At 39.8% G+C, this 18,698-nt stretch overlaps 1 protein-coding gene across 1 annotated transcript in view; it reads right to left on the bottom strand.

Moving 5' to 3' along the window:
- Positions 1–10,405: 10,405 nt before the first annotated feature.
- Positions 10,406–18,698, bottom strand: part of ca10a (carbonic anhydrase 10 (inactive)a) — a 90,275-nt gene continuing 81,982 nt past the window's right edge. The window contains exons 5-9 of the mRNA XM_027008373.3: positions 16,096–16,191; positions 14,059–14,131; positions 12,692–12,846; positions 12,303–12,477; positions 10,406–10,757 (exon numbers count right to left, since the gene is read on the bottom strand). Of these exons, the coding sequence (XP_026864174.1) occupies positions 10,735–10,757; positions 12,303–12,477; positions 12,692–12,846; positions 14,059–14,131; positions 16,096–16,191 (522 nt within the window). The 3' untranslated portion in view covers positions 10,406–10,734. The remainder of the gene's footprint in view (positions 10,758–12,302; positions 12,478–12,691; positions 12,847–14,058; positions 14,132–16,095; positions 16,192–18,698) is intronic.

Genomic DNA, 18,698 nt, shown 5'->3' with positions numbered 1-18,698 from the left:
CTGGCAGAGCTTGACCAGATTAATGCAGCTCTGGTCATTCAAAGGGCTGTGTTTGGTAGGCAGGAGCAGATTTGTCAGTAAGTGCTGTCCCAACTATAATTGTCTGTATAACTGCAGGCACAGGCGGAAGCAATCCAGCCTACACAGCCAGCCCATCCACTACATTCTGATTTGCCACTTCATGTTGACCTCGATACTTTTGTCCATCTTGAGCCCCATCTCCAAGCCCACAACAGGCATGACATCTGCATTGGGGTTCCTCCATCAGTGTGAACTGGTATCCAAGCAGTAGCCATCCTGTTTCCAATCTGGGCATACTAAAGTGGCTTATGTTCACTTCTCCCTGGCAAGCACTCTTGGGCTACCTCATGGGTTACCTCAGCTTCAACCAGTTAAATTTTGACACTTCCCTGGCTGTTCCAAAGCTATTCCTCAGCTCTCCCAAGCATTCACTACTAGCTTTGGCCATTAATGGCTGGTCTCTTAACTCTGGACTTTTACCCAACTATAACTGCTCCTTTGCTTTTGGATGAACACATGTAATAGATATCTTTACTACTTAATGAAGATCATGAGTTTGTGTTGGGGTTCCACTGGTTGAAATGACACAACCTATCGTGATTGGCCACCCTCCTGGCATTCCTGTTTCCATGGTTTCCCTGTCGTGTCTGTTTTCCTTTGCTTCCTGGTTGCTCCATTTCTTGGTTTTCTTGTGAAACTCATTGCTCAGCACATTGCCCTTGAAGTGCTAATTTAGGAATCCTCCTCCAATATTTCCAGAGCATGAGGCTGACTTTGGGGTACCTACAGGTAAGCACCTTATTTAAGTTGACACCATGTCTGGTAGAAGGCTTACATTACTCTTTGGGCCACCACTGAAGCCTGAAAGTGGACTGCTGATCATAGAAGGTGATTGAAGCCAACATTTCACCTGGGACGGTGAGTTTGGCTTTCCATAAAGGATTTACCTTGGCCTCTCAAATCCCAGAAATTGTATCCTTAATATGTGGGTCCCTTCAAGGTAGTCAGACAAATAAAGCCTATGACCTGTTGGCTTCTTCACACCCATCTGCATGAACCCAACATTTTGCATCTCATGCTTGAATTTGGTTCTTTGTAGTCCCTTTATGTTGGCAACATCCCCCCCATCCCTTTTTAGGCATTAGGATATCCTTTGTGGTTCAGATAGTCATTTGCTGTTAATTTTCTTGTTTTCCTTTGCTCTCTGGATTTGAGCCTTTAGTTAGCACTACACTTATATCCACTTGACACCCATTACAGAAAAGCTCATCAGAACTGGTCTTGTAACATAACTATACCTTTTCCCATCTGTTTTCTCTACTTCAAGACTGTACAATGTATTTGTGGATATCCATTTCACCTGTAATTACCATCACCAAGGGGCCTTGATCTGACAGAATTTAAGTGTCAATATAATGTGTAATTGTAAGCTTGGATCTTCTAATTGTTGATTAGACAAAGGACCATTCCAATCAATAACAAACGAATCAGTTTTCATTTGTGATGAGATGATTTGTCTAAGCCCAACTATTATTACCTGCCTTCAACCGGAAAGCACTGCAGAGAGTAGTGCACAGTGCCCAGAAGATGGTCGAGCTTCTCTCCATCCAGGACATCTTTGTAGAACACTGCCTGAGGAGAGCGAGAAATATCATCCAAGACTGCAGTCACTCGAGTCACTCCCTTTTCTCTCAGGTCCCATTAAGCAGAGAGTACCACAGCATCAAGGCATGGAGCAGTTGGCTCAAATTGAATGTTCCACCAGGCCATCAGGCTGCTGAACATAGACATCAACACTAATACTGGTGAGCCTCTCATACATCTATGCACATTCCCATGCTGCCTATGTACAGTTGAGATTATTTATTATTGTATTCGTTACACTTTTATGTAGACTTTGTGTGTTGCACAATATTGTACAGTGTCTTTTGCACTGTGTACACAGTGTCTAGAGTGTAATATCTGTTGCATTATGCATATTATATAGTGTCTATCAAACGGCATCTATTGTACAGTGTCTACTGTAGTGCCTACTATATTTTGCACATTGTGTTTTATTGAACATTCTAGTAAATTAAGCATATTGTGTTACTACACTGTGTTGTGACCTTGTGATTGTTTACTCACAAAAAGACACTGCATGCCATGCAGTGATTATGACTAAAGCAATTTTGATTTGATTATTGTGTTTTCCCTTAACTATTTCAACAAATATTTCTTAATTTATGGTGAAATGGTATATGTTTCTGAATACATTTCTTATCTCTCCACTGACCTTTTTATAGGGAAATCATTCAAAACCTGTCCAGAAACTACCAAAGGCTGTATTCATTTACTTAATTGCACACTCCTGACAGAGGTTCTATTTGAGAAGATAGAATGAGGTGGGGGGGGGTTTGTCTTTTTCTGATATGAAGGGCATACTCCTTCAGAGAGTATGTCTTTTGTCATTTCTGAACATCCTATCCACAATCAGCAATCAGGGAATGCTAGCTATATTTTGTATGAGTTCACCATTGTGCAGCAAATGAATAATTTGAAAAGTCTTGTCAGACACAGAGCTGTTTATTACCTTGCTGTATTTGACATACAGCATGCTCACTTTTCAGTGTATTTTGTTTTGACCATGTTTACTGACTGCAGAAATCTTCATATTGCAAGCTTCATATTTCAGTGTTATTCACAGAACAAAAATGACTACATAATGTGTGTATTTACTTAAATGCTATGTGTACTTAAATCTCCGTCCCTCATTTGATTTTCCATACATGTCCCTTGTTTCTAGACTTGTTAAGTTCAGGTATTTAAAACCTGTCGTGTTCCCTGTGTTTTGGCTGTTCATTGTTTGTTTGTTTGGTTCATTGAATGTTTGAATATTTGAATGGTTGTACTTAGGTTTAAATATATTGGATGCATGTAAGCCCGTCTGTGTTTTGAAGCCTCCATTTACATTAGTCTGTTTGATTCTAGCCATTTTGTTTTTCCGTATGTTACTTCCTAGTTTCTGTGATAGCCTGCTTCCCCTGTTGGCCTTCATGTGTTTTTAGTGCAGACACCCCTGAGGCACTATGTAATGAATGTGTAGCAAAATACAAATTACATTTTTACATTTTTTTCTTCAAGGTGTGCATGTACACCAGTCACATCATCCACTCTGTATTGCTCTTGTTACCCTGTGGTGGTTGCTAAGTAACCATCTCAGAATTACTGTCACCAGACATGAATCTTATTAGTGTTTTATTATTGTGCTGTTTTTAGGATCAAGGCCATAAATAAGCAGCTGCATTTTTACATTCTCCACAGTGGGATATGAAAGTGCAAGTACAAAGTCTAGCCAGAGGACATATAATAATGGAGAAAATTTGAAATGTGTATGGAATAAGGTATAGCAGGTTCTTCACCATGGCAGGGGACAGGTGGTCTGATCTATCAGGAACAGACATTTTCAGCTAGTGTATTTCATGGCAAAAAAAAAAAAAAAATTAATTAATTAACCCACTTTTTAAGATTGAATAAAACTTCAAAATATGTGCATAATCCTTCTGAACAATAATGCTGTTACTTTTGAATAAAATTGATATTTGTATCAATGGTGTATTTACAAAACTCTTTTATTTACATTTGTTTATTTAAAAAATTATTTTCCATTTTATGAACAGCTCTGACTAGACTTTCTCTGTCCTGAAATCTTACATTACAGCTGTGATACTGTTGGAAGGAAAAAAAACAACAACCTTTAAACCCCCACTGTCATGCCCCAGTCAGGAATCCACTCTGACTAGCACCAATCACACTTCACAACCGCTTCCCCATTCACGATCAAGTATGTGTTAATGATTGCCTTCACCTGTTCCCTGTTACCCTGCTCATATTTCACCTCCCCAGGTGTCCTTCTCCAGCACTTTACATTCATCCTGCAGAGCCTGAAGCTCAGCATTCTTCCATGGCTTATGAAGCGGACTCGATCACGTCTATTGAGCCTTGTTTATCGGACCCCCTTTACGCTTCCCTTTATGCATTCTTTTGTTTCTTGTTAATAAAACCTGCAATTGTGTCCATCATTTGTGTCTCACTCCTGTGTTCAGCAATGTCACACCAACTTTTTTTAAAGCCATTGTGTCCATTGTAATGATTTCTAGTGAAACCCATTTCTTATGCTCTCTGCGAATTTTCAGCTCTGGCACCTTAGAAGATCATAAAAGTTGATTAGGACACAACAGTGAAAAAAATTAGAGCTTTCTGCTTTCTAAAAATGTTGGCTGCAGCAGGTTATTTGTGCAACAGCAAAGAAAAACTCTGCAAAGTCAAGTGCAAAAGACAATCAATTAAAAGAGTAAAAATTTGTAAAAAAACCAAAAAACAACAAAAAAAGACTTTCTGTAGTTTTTTAAATGTGCAATCCATGTGCCAGTCAAGGCTGAAGCCAGGAGGATGGAGCAGCAGTTAAGATCTGCCCTCTGGTTAACCCCCTCGACTCCCAAAAAACCCCACAAACAAACAAAAAACTCAGAGTGACTGATTTGGAAGTGTGGTAGTTGGGCATAGAAGCAGCAGTAAAACAAATTAAGAAAAAGTGATGTTTCTTCCACCTACTCCCAGTCTGAAGCTCTCTTGCACTCTTTCCTCCCTCTGGCCAAAGGTTGCCCATACACCAAGGACAGACTTCTCTTAAGAGCAAGCTATGTTGACGAGCTCTAAAAGCGATGTCTTTGCCCACATGAAGATCAGAAAAGTAGACCTAACCTCTGTCACCTTTCTCGCTTCTTTTTACAATTGAAGTCCTTAAAACTTATTTGACATGTATTAAATGTTATAGCAATGTACAGTTATGTGCAAAATAATAGCAGTCTAACATCACTAATGTATTTAATTACTGATTTTGGCAGAAAAGATAATACAACATGGGAAAAAATTCATGACTAGGTGTAGTCGAGTAATGGGCAACCAACAGAATCAACAGTCATGACATGCACGCTGCTAATTGGGTGTAATTGACTCATTTAATGAAAGGGGCGTGTTCAAAATAATAGCAGTGTGGAGTTCAGTTAGTGAGGTCATTTATTCTATGAAGAAACAGGTGTCAATTATGGCCCTTATTTAAAGAAGGAGGGCAGCAAATGTTGTACCTGCTGGGTTTAGTCCTTGCTCAGTGAGTAAAATGGGTCGTTCCAGACATTGTACTGAAGGAGAAAGAACTTTGATCAAGAAGTTGATTGGAGAGGGAAAAACATATAAAGAAGTGCAGAAAATAATTGGCTGCTCAGCTAAAATGATCTCAAATGCTTTAAAATGGCAAACAAAACTCAAAATACGTGGTAGGAAAAGAAATACTACCATCTGCGTAGATCATAGAATAACAAGAATGGCAAAGAAGCATCCAATGATCAGCTCCAGGGAAATCAAAGAAGATCTTCAGTTACCTGTGAGTACTACAACCATCAGAAGATGCCTACGTGAAGCCAAACTATTTGCAAGAAGCCCTCGTAAAGTACCATTGCTGAAAAAAAGACGTGTTGAAAAGGTTACAGTTTGCCAAAGAACACATTGACTGGCCTAAAGAGAAGTGGCACAACATTCTATGGACAGATGAGAGCAAGATTGTTCTTATTTGGTCTAAAGGCCACAGACAGTTTGTGAGACACCCATAAACACTGAATTCAAGCCACAGTACATTGTGAAGACTGTAAAACATGGAGGTGCAAGCATAATGATTTGGGGTTGTTTCTCATACTTTGGAGTCTGACACATTTATCGCATACCATGCACCATGGACCAGTCTGAATCAAAATCTCATAATACTGGAAGAGGTCATGTTGCCTTATGCTGAAGAAGAAATGCCCTTGAAATGGGTGTTTCAGCAGGACAACGACCCCAAACACACCAGGTAGTAGGCAACATTCTGATTCCAGACCAACAAGATTGATGGTATGAAGTGGCCAGCCCAATCCCCAGACCTCAATCCAATTGAGAATTTGTGGAGTGACACCAAAAATGCTGTTTTTGATGCAAAACCCAAGAATGCAGAAGAACTGTGGAATGTAGTCCAGTCATCTTGCGTTGGAATATCTGTTTGCAGGTGTCAGATGTTAGTTGACTCCATGCCACACAGATGTAAAGCAGTTATCAGAAATAAAGGTTATACAACAAAATATTAGTTCAGTGATCAACAGAAAAGCTAAAAGCTAAAGACACTGCTATTTTTTTGAACAGCCCATTATTCTTTTTTCTTAATTTTCAGTTTAAAAATTGATATTTTGTTCATGTTTTCATTTGGAATTGAATGTGTAGTGCTCTCATTGCCTTTGTGTATATGGAAATGAATGCTATTATGAGGATTGAGCTTTTTCTCAGTTGTTTTAAACAGACTGCTATTATTTTGCACATAACTGTAGCTGGGTTGTCCAGTTTCACTGCAAAAGTCAATGTACCATATATGGGCTTCCTTCCTATCCAGTAGGCTATATATAAGGATATTGGCGATTAAGTTGAAACCCTGTCAGGCTTCAATGTTTCCATCAACAGAGACTTTTTAAATAGTCTCATCTATTAAAGATTTAATGACGTTCGGAAATATACTCTTTCCTTGTAATGTTCCCAAATCCTGTTCCTTTGCAACCATTCTTTTGATTTAAACATTTGTATTTTGATATCCATTGCAAAATGATACAACTGACATGAGTGCAGTGTGAATGTTCAAATGAAGGACAGAACCAGATTCCTCTGTTTCTCCCTGTCACACCCTGCAGTTTTGATGTGCTCTCTCTGTTGGTGACATGTTCTGGATTTTCATGTATTGGGTGTGTGTGTGTGTGATGTACACAGAGACACACACAGAGTGAGTGAAGGCGCACAGCCTCTCAGGAGAGGCAACAGATGAAAACGACCAGGATCAGCACATCTGGCAGGCCACTCCGCTTTCTCTTTAATATGCACAGGAACCCGCATGGATTGGGTGTAAAAACTAGAATGAATAATTGATGCGGCGTGGTGCCACAAAGCACTTTCTTTTAGCTAATTGGATTTAAGGACGGGGGGCGGGGGGGGGGCGGGGCGGATAAAATATTATTATGTAGCCTGTGTGTGGTGAAATGCTCTGAGAGGTAGACTAATAGCAACCTCCTCTCCACGCCACTCATTAATCCAGGTTGCCAACTTGTTAGCTGCTGAAAGTTTGACGGGAAAAGGGGTAAAGTCCTTGGTTTTGGAGACAGCTCTTGCTGAACGCGTTCCTTTAGAGGTAACCTCATTCGCATAACGCTGCAGCCAATTTATACAAGCTTATGACTAATTGAGGCTTTATCTCTCTCAGAGTATTTTCTGTCTACTAGAGACTTTGTGGCTTACAGCATGACCCCGTGAGCATTAGTCTTTAGGACGAGCTTGGGTATCAAAGCACTTAGTTGTAATGTCTGGGAATTAACTTTGTTAGGAGAAACAGCCTGGAGAAGACTCCCCGCTACATCTCCAAATTGCGGCAGTCTGAGTGCTGGGCCATGCTGCTCGGGATGGAATAATGAGAATGCCGGGAGGGAGGGGGTTGTAGGACTGTGGAGTGAAAAAAGGAAGAACCAGGGGAGTGACTGAGAATGCCAAGACGAAGACAACAAGGAGAAGGAATATACAAAGCCTCGCAGAAAAACATACCTTGGACCTGCCTCTTGTCTTTTCCCTCACCACGGAATCTGAGGAGCAGCACGCACGTCCTGAAAACCGGCAGCCTGTAAAAATCAAAATCCCAACAGCCTAGTGACAGGAATTTGCAGTCATGCTCTGGGCCAGCATAGTTTCTGCAGCATATTGGCTGCAGAAAGAGGACACTGCATTTGTTCCCTTATAGAGGAAAAAAGCAGAGTAGGAACAAGGGAATGAGGTACTGAGTATGTTTTCCCTGAGGAAGGTGAGCCCCTCCCAATAACACATCATCACAAGCTCCTTCTCCCTGGTAATCACCACCATGCTGGAGCTTTTCCCCTCCCCAGAACTCGGGCCTGGATTGTTCATAAGCAGACATGAAAGCTACGACACTTGTCCTGTACGCTGAGAGAACTGGAATAAAGGAATGGTCATAATGACTCAGTAAGGTCCACAAAAGCTTTATATGCATTTGATTTTCATTCATTTTTCAAATGTGATGACTTCATAAACAATGGCAATGTGGAGAGAGAGAGAGAGAGAGAGAGAGAGAGAGAGAGAGAGAGAGAAAAAAACAGGCAAGGAATTTCAAATGCTATAATGAAAAAAGCATGTTATTCGGGAACGCCAACGCTGCAGTTGCAGCTCCTTTGATCTATTCTAAGCTATATTCATAACCTTGTCTGACTCTTGCTACACATTATGCATGTTCTCATGATCTTACAAAGCTAGGATGGTAAGGGATGTTTATCTTCTGGGGAGGCTGGGTGCAAACCAAAGGAAAACCTGATGTAACGCTCTCACAGAAGACGAGGATTTCAGGACAATCAGTATGCGATCAGTGTACAAATGCAGGTGGGCCAATGCAGGATATCAGTGCGTGAGATAACAGTGGAGAAGGGAACATGCACAAAGTCATGCAGAAAGAGCTATACCCTGTGACAAAAAAAAGCAGAACATCTCCAAAATAGCACAATCCAAGATAGTCATAGGATGATGGGATAACGAAATATGTTTGAGGATGACTTAAAAAGCTGGAGAATTAGGGTCTTACAGGAGGATCATTCATTCTATCCACACCTTTTCTCCTGCCTTAGCTTCCCAGTATTTTGAAAACAGCAGCTGTGTCTCATGCTGTTGCTATAGATTGGCACAGATGCTACATAAATTCCTCCGTTTATAGTAACAGACTGTTTACTGTGGTTGAAGTAAAATCTCTCACCTGAAAAACTTTAATTCAACACTCCCCACATATCTCAACATCTGGACATCTAAGTCTGAACAAGCTCAGTGGACATTTATTATTAATTCTTTTTATTATTATTATTTTTTACAGTGACACATCATTTTGTGCAACAGCTGTTGCACTCAACTTAGATTATGCCAATGCTGTAGACCTTTGTGTTCTGCCTTATTTTAATGTAATATCATTAATACTCTGCAAACATTGGAGAGCATCCGTTTGCAGTTTTATGAGGTTTATAGTCTTTGGCAGGACACAGTATCACATAGAGAGCCAATATGCCTGCACTTTGGAGATATACAGTATCTGAGGTGTTGTGGAGCTCAGGATAATTATTTGTCTGGAGTGAGGCTCTGAGAGCATTTAGCTATCAAAAGGCTCAGTATGGCTTCTGCCGCCATTCACCCGATTGAATGATGGGCACAATATCTGTGAGCTCCAGCTGTGAGAACTTTTTCCTGTTTTATTACCTATCTATGGAGCACAGAGATGAAATACTGGAACTCTGAGTTCTGGTTTGGCTCACACCAAGCTTACAACAGGAGGTGTCTTTCATTGGCTGGGATATAATTAAGTCAAAGGGGGTGGGGAATCAGTGCTGCCCTACCCTACACACACCTACAGACAGTATGGCAAATCAACACACCTGTGAATGCATGCTGAGTTGTTTCTTTAGCAAGCCTGTACCTCATTAAATGCATCAAGATCATCTCATTACTTTGCATTTTATCCCATAGATCCTTGGGATTTCATGGGATTTGAATCAAAGGATTAAGTGGAAATAAAGAATTAAGCACACCAAGCAAACAACAGTTTAAAACTGAAGAGCAGGATAAGTATAAACACTGAAACCAAAATGGAAAATCGTTCTTGTTCTTTTTTCTTTTGACAGTTGGTAAACTTACTTGGTAAACATGATCATAATTACTTTAAATATTAGATATGATTAACATGTACACTTGTTATCTACTTTGAAGATAGTGAAACAGTTACAAAATGCACTTTCCAAATACATTTATTGGGCCGATAACATTAAACAAACACAGTGTATGACCATTGTAAACAATAAAACAGAAAAAGGCATCAGCTCTGCTCCAGAAATTCAAAGTGCGCCAAGCTTAAAATATTAAACTTTTAAAATGCATTTTTCCTTCTGATATATTTTTAAACGTTTATTAGTATCTTTACATATTCATCTTCAGCATGAATAATTCTATTTACAAGGCCAGGACACTCATTGTTTCACTGACAGTCACACATTCCCCTTTGACATAGGTTTTGTCTTTGCAGCGAAACAGCATGGATGCTGTTCCGCTTTCCTGTCTTCTGTGCCCCAGATTCATGATAGACGATGCAGTTATGGGTCAAAGGTCTTTCCAGTCTGATGTGTGAGCTCATCGTCCAGCTCACTGTGAATTCTTAGTAGTACAGTATCCATCCATATATATATATATATATATATATATATATATATATATATATATATATATATATATATATATACAAAGGCCAAAAAGACATCTTTAGTTCCATTCTGTGAAGCGACTATGAAATAAAAGTTTCCATTTTTATTTTTCACTTATTTTTTCCACCAAAAAAGGTATCAAAACATTTGTATAGTTATATTTGTACTTCACTGGTTTTGAGTTGATGTATGAAACTGAGTCTCTTTGCAAACAGTGCAAAGTCTGTTCTTGTTCAGGGTTCTTTTTTTCTTTTTTTTTCTTTACAGTGTCATGACTACATCTCTCAGGATGAATGTGATGCACACTCCAGTCTGTGCTGGTTCTCTGCTGTCTCTCTCCTTTCTCAGATTAGGGCTCATCCATGAGAAGAATCTATTTCAGCAGCCATTCGTTCACTGCAGTAGAGAAAAAAAATACTATGACAAGGAACTGACTGAGGGGGGAAACCCACAAACAAACAACAACAAAAACTCCAGCGCTCAGACTTCAATGAATATCTGACATGCTAGAACTTTTTCTAGAAACTGCATCGATGTCTGCCACTTGTATGTGCCTGCTGAAGCAGATAACTCAGTCTGCACATAGTCATACCAAGGTACACAAAGTATACATTCAAAGGGAAGCAACGGAAATCGGCAGTAGAAATCTATCCATGCATTACAAATGCCATACATTCTTTAATTCCCCAATTTCCTTTAATTACACTGCATATACACTAAATATCACCTCAGTTAAAAAATGTAATGTTAATTGTCCTACACATGCCGTCTTGATTTTGTTGTACAAAATCATATAATTCAGTTATTCCAGAAGTTCAACCAGGTCTAATTAGGAGCATTTTCCATTTCCTTCATTATCAACATCTTACTGTCTTCACAAAAGTAAATGCAATTAATGGAGCAATCAGTCATTTTTACCACTATAAAGTACCAAACAATATTTGTGATTATAAGTGATTATTCATTATTTTTAAATGTATTTCCTATAAAGTGCAGATCACAAAAAAAATGAGGACTCTGATTGATTTGTAGTCCCAGTTTATGAACCGTTTTATGCTCCATAGAGCAGGTCCCCCACATGGAAGCAGCCAGGTTTAAATTAGATTTAGTACAGAATCTCTGATACATCCAAGCCACTAGGTGTCAGAATAATGGCTGGTCCATAATGTGAAGAAGAATCATTGGGGAAAAAAATTATTTACTGCTTCTTTAAAAAATAAATCTTTCTTCTTTACGCTCAGGTTGGAGAGTTCAATCTCTGAAACAAAAGCGCCAGATAATTAAGGAAGAATTTAATCAGTGAGCAAGTAAACTACAAGTAACTTAATGCAGTGGAATGGGTCAGGACAGATAATATGAGTTACTTTTTGTGTCCAGTTTATTACTTAGGGGATAACATGCAAGTTTTTATTTTCTTTATGTACTTTATTTTCTAAATGTACTTTGGTACTGGAAGAGGATAAATAGAGTGCCAACACAGTTTGTGAGAAAGAAAAGGACTCCCTTTGAGAACAGGCAGATTACTGAGACCTCTTGAACCCCATACAAGGTCTGAAAAATTAAGAAACTCTGTTGAGGGCCCTAAAAGATGATTATATTAGGAATGTTCTGCATGTCTCCTAATGGACTGCATGGCTGCACTAAAAAGTGTTTCACATCCCAAATGTCTCAGTAGATTTGAAATGTAAACCTATTATAAGCCCTTGAAGATCTGTGTATACTAAGTTAATGTCTTCCTGGATATATCTCTAAAAATTAAATTCACTGCTTATGAACAGGTCCAAAATAAAAACAGACTGTAAAATGATCATGTAGAATGATTTCTCGTCTTCAAACATTAACTGTTAGTGACAAGCCATCAGTTGTTAGTAATTTATTTTGAGAGAGACTCAGAATAGGGCGAAAGGTAAGAGTGGATCACAGAGTCCCAGGGCCACTGACCTCGGTACTGCAGTTTCTGGGCCCTATTGTTGGGGCAGTCTTTGCCCTGTAGGCTGAAGTTGATGTTTGTGCGGATGCAACGGTTGTTCAAAGGCTGAGCCGGACGGACGTTATCGCTCATACTGAGGAAGATCTGCGACGGCTGGTTCTGGCTGAGTAACCGCATCGAGTGCATCTGCAGGGGTGGCACACACACACTGACACGCTTCACACACCTGCACGACTGCATCTCTCAACAGCCTGCAAAATGATGACTACTACGCTTGTCGAAACCACTGAGCTTATTAGAGCCATGCAGCTTGTCTTACTTTGCACGTGTCACCAACAGTGCGACGTGACAGCTACATAAGATTGGAGTTGCAATGTTGATGGAGCCTGCGTGGATTTACCTGCATTTTTGTGACATATATTGGCTTGTTCATAAGAATCCATGTTGCAGTTTCAAAGCATGGAGGGATAGTCATCGATCCTTCATAGGTAATAAAGCTTGACGTCTCCGGGTATACCTCCTCAATGTTTAGCCCCGAAAGTAAATAAGCATCATCTGCACAAAAGAAAACCCCAGAAGGGAGGAAGGCTGCTCATTGCTGGTTAACAGCTACTGTTCCATCTTTAACCTCCACCTTGTTAGGAATAACTCTTCTCTTTGGATCATTTCTCTTCTCTTCTCTTTGGATCATTTTGCAGGCCCTGAATCTTTGCTTGTCGGTGTTTCACTGCCCCAGGGGTTTGGCTGGGGTTTGCTGGATGGCTGCTGAATTGCTTTGACAAGTTTTACAGTACAAGGCCCCCATTACATCACACAACACTGTGGTCATGTGAAAAATATTGAACCCTCCACTACTGACAACAGAAGAGTAATAGGCTCAGCAAGGAAAAAACACTTCATTATGATTCCCCATTCCATTGATGTCTCCTCATTCCACGCCTGTGTTGAAATCTTTGTGATTCCAGGGCCGTTATCGCACTGTTTTGGTGGCATAAATAATTATTTTTGTATGAGGAGGAAGGGGCTGGGGTTGGTGAGAGCATGCTATCTAGGATGGCTGTTTTGAAGGCTTCAGGCTGGGACAAGCTGCTATGTCAATGTAGAGGTCCTGACAGCTGTTGAGGCCCATATTCCTTTAAGATATCTGTGGTAACATTGTTGAGACTATGCTTTGCTTGGCCAGGCCACATTCATGCACCCCTGAGGGCTTGATTGCATGCTCCTGCCACCAGGGGTCAGCATACACCTCTTCACCCACTTTTCCCCACCCCTATTAATTCAATTATGGATTTTTTTTTTTTTTATGGCTCTCTGAAGTGGGCCAAGGCACTATGCCATTGAGAATGTGGGCAGCTGTACTATGAAATATTCCTGTGCGTTTTTGTGTTTTATGTCTTAGTTCCTTTCACTATTGCTAATATTCTCAAGATTTTTTCACTAAATCTGGTCGGATTATTACCATAAATTTCAACTTCTAATAAATTACTGTATGTATGGTGAAACAAAATGGCTGAACCCACTTTAGGGTCATATTCATGAATTCAAAACTTTTGTTAGAATACAGTAGTTTTTTTCTGTAATGGTTCAAGATTTGCAATCTGCAAACAGCCATCACCTCTTATTACTAAACTGTCAAAGTACTCAAGCTTGAGAGACCAAAATCCAAATCCATCTTTGGAATTTCCATTATATTTGACAGAAGCAAGCATGCAGTAATTCACCTCAGTGATGGTCTCATTCATCTGGAAGGTCGAATCTTTCACTTACTCTTATAAGTTATTCTTGTGATGGTATCTCTGTTCAACATTCGATTCAGAAGTGAATTTGACATCTCGGATATCTGAAATTAGAAGTGGTCAGAAGATGGAATTGGGGGAAGGGCCAAAGACAGAGATGATTGGAGTGAATGAGAGACTTGGTGATAAAGGTAACGGTATTATAAAACAGCATAACAAAATAACAGTTTTACCATGACAACCAACACTTGGCAAGATGATCCATTGTTGAGTGAAGAGTAAGCGATGCTTCCTGGCAAGTTCTTTAAATGCTGTGCTTGCTCTTGGTAACTGTCAGTGCCAATGTAATGTGTTGTGGTAATGAGAGCTGCAAAAGCAGGCCAATTGACTGATGTCTTACTCGCCATTTTACATTGACATACTTTGCATAGAATGAAATGTGCAACTTGCAGCACTTTTCACAGGTATTTGAAAAGCATCAGCCTGTTTTACAGATGATTTAAAGATAAAGCAGAGCTGTTTGCAGTCATTCTCAGTGAAGAGACATAATTACTATAGATTGTACGTAGTAAAAAAAAAGAGTACATGTGCAAAGAGCTAAATACAGTGCCTCTTAATACTGTAAAACATATGTTTTTTCAGCTGTGGTCACAATCGTGACCTCTAGTCATGGTCCAGCATGAACTTCCATATAAATAACTACTTGTTATTTGTTCACACCAGAACAAAATGTCTGATTCCTGTCCACAGTCTTCTCCTCCTCCATTTTATGTCTGTCTGTGCAGTGACTGTGCACATTTTGGCATGATTAGCCTTTGTGATGGAGAGCTCTGATGTCAGCTCATAACACTTATGTTCAGAAGGGAGGCCTTCCTGGCAGCCTGGTGCTGTGACAGTCAGACCAGCGTGAGGCATTTGAGAGTGCGGCTATGACGCTGACTCATGTTTTGATGGAAGAAGCTCTCAACATTGCCTGCAGGAAATGCAGCTGAACTCACTATGTGATCCTCTGCAATTATAACAGTGATAAAAGAGAATTCGCTGAGGGGAGAGATGCATGAACTGTCTGGGCATATTGGAAGAGCAATAGAGACTTAATACTTAATCATGCCATAATTCTGTTCAGAATGTGCTACGAGATGTCAAAGGAGACATTAACCTAAACAAATGGCAAACCAAAGCACCATTAAAAAGAAAACAGTCTGAGAAATGACTGTAACATTTATGTTACACACCATCTGTTGTCATGAAGTTTTACATTCATATTGTCCTTATAGGCCATAAATGTGATGAGTACTATATATAACAAATGATTGTGTGCTTCACAGCACTTCAATTAGTGCCAATAATGATTCTTCACTTGTTTTCTAGCCAACAGATTGGTGAACAGGATGAAAGGTTGGAGTTGAATAAAAGAATTGGAGCTGGATAAAAGGTATGTGTACACTAAATAAAGCAAAAGGACTTGGGCATTCCATGCTTGTACACTTTTTGCAGCTTAAGCTAAATCCACTTGTGGCCTACAGTGAGTGAAGAGATCCATGCAGTGCCCGAGCATATCCGGACAGAGGGAAGACTTCACGTCCAGACAGAGATGGTCAAACTTGGTATTGATACTGGCAGTGTAAGGACTTTAGCTTTAATTTTTTATCCTGTGAGATAACATGATACAGTGGTTCATCATCTCTAGAAACATCCTTTGAACAGCCATTTAGGAGAGTTAGTGAAAACCATTTCATAACCTTGTGCTCCTGAAATGACAGGAAGATGACGAGCAACTTGTTTAGCTGCCATCTGGTAATTGCATAGCTAATTGTTTTTGCCATTTGGAGGTTCTTTCTCCTTTTCTTTTATTTCATTTTTTTTTGGTGAGTAAACATACTGACCTTCAGCTGGAGAAGTAATTTATTTGTGCACAAAAGAATTATTGACATGCAGCCATTCCTATCAAACTCTACTTTTCTTTACGATTGACAAAGGTGGATTTCAAATGACACTATTTAGATGAATGCACGAAAAACAGTTTATTGTTTTTGTTCAGTTTTGCTATACATACAAAAGTACTTACCTTCATGAATATAGACACTATCACCAATCCATTTGGACTCTTTGCAGCTTCTGTATAATTGGTATACAGCTCGTGGTTGTAATGTATTAGCTGAACCTAAGTATTTTGAAATGAAAAAATAGAAACAACAATCAGCACAGAGTAAAAAAAAAAAGTATTTATCTTCCACTGACAATGGAATATATTTTAGAAATTTGGAAATGAACATACAGCATATAGCTTTCAGTCTGAGTTTAGGAACTGTAGAAGGGTACAGGGTCTACAGCAGAACTCTGTGACATGTTAGACTGCTCCTTTTTTAGTTCGAGCTCAGAATCAGCAGCCTTGAATAATTAGGACTGTCTCTGCACAAGTCTGTCTTGCTTCTAGCTCAGTGTTGAGCTGGTTGAGATGCCAAGTCCCTGTCAGGTGTCTCCGCTCCCCAATCACAGATATACAGCTGGCTTCCCACTTTGTTTGAACATGCCTGTCAACTTTAAATTTCAATGCTTTGTGATGCTCAAGTAATTTTCCCTCTGTGAATTACTTGAACACCCAACAAATCTACAACAAAGGTTTGAGACTAAGAATTCGGCCAGAGGGGAGGCCACAATCTCTTCCATTCTTCAAGGGTTTTGTGTAGTAAATAGCATTACAAAGACAGATATGGGAGATCACAAAAAGGTTTATTGTAATCTGTCAGTAACAAAAAGTCCTTATTCATATTAAACATTTATGCTTATATTCATTTATATAAGCATTTCATAGGTACATACGTCCACAAGCATTCACAGTACATCAGGATGTAACTGTTCAGATGCAGTAGTGCATGACCTCAGCTGTACATTGTACATGAAGACAAAGTTAACAGCTGAAGCCAATTACTGAATCAATTCCTTAATATGTCATTATCCACACAACTTGAAGGAGAAGTAAATAATAATAAAAAAATCATGTAGCTCATATTAATTATGAAATATGCAAAAGGGGAGCTGAGCAACAATCATCATTCAGTTTAATCAAGGGTAGAGGAAATGATTACATTGCAAAAGTTGATTGGATTAGATTTTTTTCTGGAGATAAAAAGTAGCCAATGCTTTTCCTCCACCAGAAAACTCATTCACCAACAAACTACATCGAACTGGAGCACCAGGCTGGACCACAGCTCTACTCCCTGCCAAAACACTCAGGACATACAGAGTAGAGGAGCAGACAGCACACTAATGAGTTCTGGAGGGGAGAACAGAACCAAGGATGAGAACACCCTCACACACACCCACACACACATACACAAACAAGCACTCATGCGTACACACATGAATACACATACATACACACAATGATTGTGTTTGGCAAACCTATAAGAGAGTCAGACTCATCTAAGTTTTCCCAAGCTGAATCTGAGCTGTGAGGTCCACTGTGCGCACCTCTCCAGTATCTCACTCTCTGCCATCTCTGGCTCCCACACCTTTCTGCATGTGCTAAGAACGGAGTTATTCGTGCCAGTGGAGCCAGAGGGGCAGCCAGCTGGACGCGTTGACAGAACAACGGCTCAGAACAGCAGTGGCTGATCCATGGGAGCCTCCTTTCCACACGAAGCCAGACCTGTCATTCCACCAGAGAGGTGGTGTCTGTGCTACGCAGGGAGACAGCTTGCACCTCTGGTGGGCCCCCTGACAAGCTCTTTATTGTGTGATAGCTGGCCTGGGCCCGAGACGGGCAAGAGATGAAGACAGCAAGTCGATAGCAGGAAGAGAGGTGGACAGCACTAACGGGCCAGATGAAAAGCACTCGTCTGGAACAACCGGCCAATAGCGTTTGAATTGGAGCATGTGCTCATAAAGCAAATAAACAGACAGCCTGTAAGTGCAGGTTGCAGTCCAATTTGATTAGGGTAAAAGGACTTGAATTAAGGCTTGAATTAAGCTGCCCTGTAAAGGTATACACAGTCTGTGTGTCTGCCTGTCAGAACAAATAACTACTGGAAGTACACCCAGCACAGGCTTCAAGACCCCTGCAATTAAAAAAAAATGACTATGAAGTAAAAACCTTTTATAGCAACCACCTTTCTTGGCACAACCTAAAGGAGGATCTAAAAATTCACAGTTCCTGGTTCATGCAACATTACAAAACTGTACAAGGGAGAAGCCCAGTGTTTAAACAAACTCATGACAAAGGCCTAGTTTATTTGGCACAAGGCTTCATATAGGAATAACCAAGAGGGGCTGAAAAAACTCATAAAAAGATCATAGTGAAGCTTCTGAGATTTCCTACTTGTGTGCAGCTCTATTGGCCATATTTAGTAAATGTAAAAATGTGAAATGAGAAAATCTGCTTCAGTATCAAAGCACTGAACTGAGATGGTAATGTGTTATTTGCTGCAACTGATGATTAGAACTTGATGAAAATACACACTGAAAAATGCTGAAACAGTAGTGAGGAGAACAGTTCTAAATATACAGTGTGATTTGTTTTTGGTGTTAATTCATTATTAGAAGAACAGCACATTCTAATTTGTATGTGTGAGTTTCATTTAAATTTTTATCCTTTGAAACTGACACCATTGGCATTCTAAACTTAGAGAAACCCCCAAAAGAACACTGCGATGCCATCTAATATATATT

The sequence above is a fragment of the Electrophorus electricus genome, chromosome 15 (assembly GCF_041902795.1).
Source record: "Electrophorus electricus isolate QZ-2024a chromosome 15, ASM4190279v1, whole genome shotgun sequence".
NCBI classification, from domain to species: Eukaryota; Metazoa; Chordata; class Actinopteri; order Gymnotiformes; family Gymnotidae; genus Electrophorus; species Electrophorus electricus.
The sequence above is the reverse complement of the archived record's forward strand: the minus strand, read 5'-3'. Positions and strand labels throughout refer to the sequence as shown.